The sequence below is a fragment of the Cariama cristata genome, unplaced genomic scaffold (assembly GCF_000690535.1).
Source record: "Cariama cristata isolate BGI_N322 unplaced genomic scaffold, ASM69053v1 scaffold33466, whole genome shotgun sequence".
NCBI classification, from domain to species: domain Eukaryota; kingdom Metazoa; phylum Chordata; class Aves; order Cariamiformes; family Cariamidae; genus Cariama; species Cariama cristata.
Genome location: NW_009624369.1, coordinates 8,588 through 15,358, shown reverse-complemented (window position 1 = coordinate 15,358; position 6,771 = coordinate 8,588). Strand labels below are relative to the sequence as shown.

At 49.5% G+C, this 6,771-nt stretch overlaps 1 protein-coding gene across 1 annotated transcript in view; it reads right to left on the bottom strand.

Moving 5' to 3' along the window:
• Positions 1-1,528: 1,528 nt before the first annotated feature.
• FAM20A (family with sequence similarity 20, member A) overlaps positions 1,529-6,771 on the bottom strand; it is a gene marked incomplete at its 5' end in the record, with an annotated part of 9,014 nt that continues 3,771 nt past the window's right edge. Inside the window, 6 exons of the mRNA XM_009703158.1 lie at positions 1,529-1,793; positions 4,749-4,808; positions 4,888-4,969; positions 5,346-5,455; positions 5,734-5,914; positions 6,349-6,464. Coding sequence (XP_009701460.1) covers positions 1,529-1,793; positions 4,749-4,808; positions 4,888-4,969; positions 5,346-5,455; positions 5,734-5,914; positions 6,349-6,464 — 814 coding nt within the window. The remainder of the gene's footprint in view (positions 1,794-4,748; positions 4,809-4,887; positions 4,970-5,345; positions 5,456-5,733; positions 5,915-6,348; positions 6,465-6,771) is intronic.

The window sequence follows — 6,771 nt, the reverse complement described above, 5'->3', positions numbered from 1 at the left end:
CAGTACAGTCCCCTGTGAAAAATGATAGCTGTGGCCAAACGAGCTTTGTGCCTTCCTTGCGTGATCCAGGCACTTATTGCCCACGTCACCGAGTTCCCTTTATGCTGGGCAAAATTCCAGCTCATGAGAAAAGGAGCCAGTGGTAGGTACAGCAGCTTGCTGAGAACCTGTAAACTGCTGCCTGACAGCATTTGTGCTGTGGGTTTAGGATTCTCCTCTGAAAGGTCTGCAGTGCTATAGATGGTTTTTGTTTAACTTAAAGGCTAGTTTAGAATGAGCTAGTAGATTGCTTGTGGTGTGGGTTTTTTTTTTTTCCCCTTAAGGATGATAAATTATCAACAAAGTTCTCAACTACTTTCCCTAGGCTGCCAAAAGGCTCAGTGCAATCGTTCTTGAACAGTTAAAGGAAAAAGCTATTAAAGAGAGCTTCAGTAATCAAGTTATTCTTAAGCCTTGTTGGGAGGCAAGGGGAAAAGGGCCAGTTGAAAGATGTACGATAACTCCCTCCCCATACTTTCTTGATCTCCAGTTCCTATTGCATCTCCTCAAAATGCACAGAGAGGGGGGCCAGGATACAATTTCTATTTTCTAGGGAATTCTGACAACTTAAGCAATTTTAAAGCTATGAGAAGATGACCCCCCATCTAGATCCCCCCCACTTCAGCAAAGTGTTTTCACCAGAAGTGGCTGGCTTCTTGAATTGTAAATACAGTTACAGTCGTATGCCTCTGAGCAGTTTGGTGTTTTGCCTGAATTTTTTGGGGGGTGTTTCATGTTTTGTAGGGTTTTTTGGTTTTGCTTTTGTTTTCCCTTGCAGTCAAAGGCGACACGTACCTGCTTTTCTCCTCTAACCCAAACTGGCTCTTCCACACGTGAGGCAGGTAAAATCAGAAGTGGTTTTACTGCCCTGTGAGGCAGTGGGCTTTTGAGCGACACACACAGATCAAAGTGGAGTGGGTTGATCACTCTTGAAGAGCCCAAGAGGCAATGGACAGGCCTGATGGTGAATACTGTGCAGATGCTCTCCAGTCTGACCATGCTGAATCGACATGTTATCATCTTGTCTCAGTGGCAGGTACTGCCCTTGTGAAGTAAGATTGCTCTTTTCTCAAACACACAGTCTTGATTACAGAACAGAGATTTAATAAGAGGAAAATGCTCTTGGCATCTCTTTATTCGAGCTTCATCCTTGAACCTAGTTTGTGTCCTTCACTAGCAAGACCGAGGTCCCGTGCAGGTTCAGCAAACCAGTGGCCATGTGTTTCCCCCACCCTCCCAAGGGCATGACCTGCTACAGAACAGGAGATTGCTGCTTTTCCACCAGAGAGCTGGTGTTCGGGGTGTAAAGGTCTGCTGCAGTAAGACCACAACTTACCAACGCACTGGCCAAGCACAGAAGCTTTGGTTGAGCACCCAGCATAGAAGCCTAGTGTGACTCTTGAAGATCTTCTGAAGAGTTTCCCCTCTCAGTCTCTGCAAGTGTTTGTAAAAGGGTTTTCCCTACCTCTGAGCATGAGTTAAGGACTGTTTAAGTGGTCAGCTTCACTGTGTCAGATGCAGGAGCCTCGTGCTGCGTGGTCTCGTTGGCCACCACCTTGGCTTCTCCATACGTGTCTATGCATTTCCTCACAGCTTTCAGGATAAGCTGTAACCGTCTGTCTAAAGCCAAGAGATGGGGTTCGGTGAGGACAGGTGCCAGGCGGTCCTGCAGGAGGGATTCCCTCATCACATCGCTGAGCCGATATTCGGGCTCAGCCAAGAGCTGGAGTCGTAATAACGTCGTCCTCTTGATTCTGGGGAAAAAGAGAAATCAAACATCTTAATGCAAACTACTTGCAGCATCCCAGCAAGAACCAGCTGTCTTGAGCGCCTTGGTAGTAGGGGAAGGAGGGAGGGCAGAGACGGGTGAAGATACTTAACAAAGAACTTTGGCACAAAAACTTTCCCTTTCTGAAGGAAATGAAATTTTTTGCAGAAACCTCTGCTTCTTCCTTTGTTTTTCCGGACTGCAGAGTATCTGTACTGCAGATTTCTGTCATCAGGGAGAAAAGCATGATAGAAGTAATGAGTGTTTTTCCTCTGAATCAGGGATGACCCAACTCCCCAGATTATTGCGGGGTGGTGCCATGGTCCCAAGGATGACATTTATGGGGTGGGGGCAGAGGGGGAGGTAAAATGAAGAGGCATGAATGAGGAAAAAAATCTTCTGTCAAAACTCTCAGCAAAAAGAGGGAGTATTTCTTGGAACTGATTTAACTGTGACTTTTCACCTGAAGAGGTACTGAGATTTAAATATTATTGCCCTTTGACATAAAGTGGGATGAAAAGCTGCAATCTTGGAACACTTCTGGGAACAAAACTAAGTATTCTGAAATAATTTGTTTTATCCTCAGCAAAGGTGTTTTGACTTCAGCATCTCTGATACTGAAATTAATCGGTGTTTTTAATTTATTGCCCTTTGAATTTTGGAAACAATGTAGTCCATGTTTGTGGAGCCGTTCGGATTTAACTGAGCCAGAATTTTCAGATGGAAAAAGGTGTAGTTGGAAACATTTTAACCAGCTCCAGGATTTGCCTTTGTGTGCCTGTTATTTACCTAGGGCATCGATTGGGAAGAGCGACCTGGCTCTCTGCAACCCTAGGAGGAGCATGCTGTTCGGATGCCAGGGGACAGGCTTGCTGCTGTGCATGGCACCGGGTGCTGGCAGTGCTCCGGAGCAGCCGAGCGAGGTGCGTGTCTTCGGACAGCGATGCCCGTTGCATTGCACACGGGAGGGAGAAAGGTGCTGCCTCCTGCACAGCGCTGGTGCTGCTGGAGAAAGCTTTGTACAGAGCAGATGTGAACCACGGGAAAGGAGCGTCGGTGCGCTCTCCCTCTGGGCAAGGGGTGACTGAGGAGCTGCTGTGGGTAAACACCAGCTGTGTTTGCTCTGGTCCGAACAGCGACAGGGCTTGGAGGTGGAGAACGGGATAGTCTGACCCTGCGGGGAATGGCTTATTTAATGCTGTACCAGTTACGTAAGAAACAGGCAGAAGATGGAAAGGAGAGTGAGATGGCAATCTTGCCACCGGCCCCGCTCCGCTCCCACAGGGCAGTTGTAACCCTGCTGTTGTACTGAATTGTTGAAGATTTGACCCAGAGACCTCCAGGGACTTCATCAGCCAAGGAGATACATGTGCCAGGTTAACTGGGGGCTGTTTTCAGGCCTATCTGTGCCTTGGTGCGGGTTTTGACCCTTTCAGAAAAAGGACCATCTCTTACTGCATGGCTGTATTTGTGCCATTTACTGTACTCGGAGCAACGCTGGGAAAGGAGAGCAGTAGACTTCAATGTGTGGGACAAGGACTGATGTGGGAGCTGTGAAAGGTAGCTAAAAATACCAGACTTAAATCTGCTGGAAGCCAAACCTAGAGAAGAACTCAGCCAGGAACAAGATGAACGTGTTTAACAGGGAAGCGAGCAGCCTGTTGTTCAGCATCCCTGGGGTCTGAGTGGTCCCTCGGGGCTGGGGGACTTTGCCCCTGCGTAGGTGTACCCGGCCCAACCTCATGTAGGAACAAGGAGGTGACTCGGTGGGCTGAGCCCAGTTCGTTGGTCAGGGCACGCCAAAATCTGTGGCCTCTCCGCTTAGATAAACCCCTTTCCTTCCTTTCCAAGTGTTTTTGGATGCTCCCCAACTCTGAATGGATTGGCGGTTGTGGGAAATGAGGTTTTGCGTGTCTCCCTCGGGCAGCATGAGTTGCTTTTACGCTGTTCTTGGTCCTAGTTGGCTTATTACAAGGTGTGACTTGCAGGTCTTCTTACCACTGCCTTTTACCAGGAGAACTAAATTAAGAAGAGCTTCTGGGAGGTAGATCTGGAAGAACAGGAAGGATCTGACCTGTGGATATGACTGTATACAGGTCAAATTAAGAGGCAGAGTTAATTTAAACTGCACAGAACAGGTGTTCAAGAGAAGTTTTCACTGTGAGCCTGCAATTGTAAATGAAAAGACTCACTGGGTGCAAATAGCAGTTCTTAAAATCGGACCCAGTAATACCAGTGTATGGGGAGAGTGCGGTTAGTACCCTGTGGCTGAGGTGGAGCAGGTACAGCGAGGAAATAGGGTAGGCATCTCCTAAAGAGAAACCACAGGGAAGAGCAGCTTTTTCTGTCTCTTAAATTTAACTTTCAGCCGATGAGTTATGTGAATTAATAAAGGGGGAAGACAGGATTCAAATAGTAAAATTTATGAGCTTTCTCCTTAATGCCATGGGAAGAAGAAACCTGATTAACTGTATCAAAGTCCTACCAGGCTTTTGGATGGAGATTTCTGAGCTTCATGTCAGGTGAACGGGGCTGATAGCACCTCATGTCGATGGGCTGGGGAATGCTAGTAGAGCCTTCTGGAGGGGTTTGATCCAAAGGACAGTCTCTCCTGGTCTATCAGTGAAAGCCTTTACACTTGCAAGACCTTTTAGCTTCAACGGGAAAGTATGTAGGAAGGGTAACTGTGTGACACCATAGCGGCCTGTAGCGCAACAGAGCTTAATACTCTCATAGAGAAGCTTAATCCTTGTTTCAGGGACAACCTGTGATTCCCATGCTCCAGTGCCTGGCCTGTCCCCTTGGCCAGGATTAGCAGGGGGTCTTGGGGTCTTCCCTGCGCTGGTGGATGGAGCCAGGCCTGGGTGACTGCCAGCGGTAAGTGCTGCCAGTCTCCAAGAACACCGATGTGTCTGGGAAGGAAGATGAAGCTGGCACTTACGTGCAACACTGGGAGAGCGGGGCCAGGATGGAGGTTTCGTCATGGGAATGTCGCCCGAACCTGGCGGGGGGTAAAGCAGAGAGCTTTAGTGCCTGCCCACCACCTTCCCCCCCTCCCCGACCTCCTCCCACAGCCTCACCCTCTGGCGTTGTCCAGATGTAGGAGGAAGCCGTCGTCCCCAAACTTGGTGAACATTTCATAGTGGTGACGGTCCATGTTCCCTGGTAAAGGGCAGACAGAGGAACAGAGTTTCCCTTGCATGTGACCAAGTAATTTTCTAAACTATCCGACCTTTTCTTTCAGATCCACGTGAAATACTTGTTGCATTGCTGGAAGTGTCTAAGATGCTCAAAGCCGCTGCTTTCATCTCGCTGGACCCCCCGGGGAGTGGGCTGGGGTGGGCCTGGGGGCTCCCCCTTGCCTGCCCATCAGGAGGGGTTGTGCCAGTTGGCTGTGGGGAGACAGCAGTGTCCCAAAACTGCCTTTGGAGCAGAAGGGATGGATTTGAGAAACACCAGGGCGTGGGAGGGCGGGCAGACAGACTGATGCCGAAGGCCCACACCGTAGGAAGGAACGTTACCTTCCCCTTCATCATACCTATTAGGAAGTCAAATATGGCCATGTCAATGATGTTAAGCAGCCGGTTGCCGTTGCTGTAAGGGTAGATCTCCCTCACCGTGTTGCAGTAGAGTGGATTCACTTCCCACCTGCAGGAGATGGAGGAGAAGGGGGAGACGCACTCAGTGCTTGCTGCTGCCGTGTCTCCTGTGCAGAGATGAAGAGGAGGAGGAGGACTTAAATCTCCCTCCTTGTGCATGCAGGAGACTGGAAGTCAAATGCAGTCAATGCCCAGGCATTAAGAGTTCAGCAATCTCTGAACCTTGGCTTTACAATTTCCCTGTGTTTGTGTGTCTGTACCCTGCTCAGTCTTCCCGCATGCTCCCTGCGATGCAGATATGGGAAGCAGCATCATTTACCCACTTACTCCTCTTTTCCATCAAACGAGTAGGACCGGATCCATGGGTTTGGGATGGAGAGTCGTGGTGCCAGGTTGAGGGACGGCAGGAAGGCGGAGAGGGACCCTTCCAGGAGGTGAGGGTTCCCACACACCGCATACTCAGTCTTGCACATATACGGGCACTTGGCAAAGAAGCACACGTTGCTGGCTGGGAGGAGAAGAGAGAGAATGGGGAAAGGACCTACCATCTGCAGGAGGCTGCAGGGTAGCCTGGACTGACCTCTTCCCCATCGTGTGACAGTGACTGCGTGTATTGTGACATATGTAACCACGTCATGGATGGGAAATTGCCGAATGATGGACAATACCTGGATTTTGGTCAACGGACAGACCTGGTCCGCTGCTAAGGGAAAGGTTAGGAAAAGAGGGCAGGCGAATAGATCTGGCAGATGATTCGAGGTGGAGGCTGAGAGGGACACCTCTGCTGTAACCATGTCTTCATGCAGCTCTTTCATGCAGGAATTTCATTTGTGCACAGCAGCACAAGTCCTGCCGGCCCCTTTTGCCTGCAGACCCTGCCCTTCCACCCACCATGGACCAACACGTCGAATCCCACCTCGCAGCAGGCAAGCCCTCACCTACCTGGTGAGATGAAGAAGACGCTCTGCAGGATCTCGTTCTTGGTGACCTCCAGGATCTCCTTGGTGACGTTGATCAACCTCCCAACTGTGGGCGGCACCCTCCGGAAATCCAGGATCCTGCACAAAAGGGAGAGCGGCTCAGAGCCTGCGGTGCAAGGGGGGCCGTTACTGCGCAGGAAGGCAACGTGGGATGGGAGATGCTGCCCTCCTCCCTTCCATTGGTAAACCAGGGGCCTTTTGATGAATGCACCCACGTGGATATTTTTTTTTTTTTTTTCCTTCCAGCTTTTTTCTAGCAAATAGCCAGGATCATTTTACCCTCTGGACCAAAAATTTATTAGCTGTTTTAATAGCTATTATTATACTATAGTATTTTAATAGCTATTGCCTGGAACAATCTGGATATTCTCCAAGATTCATCTCT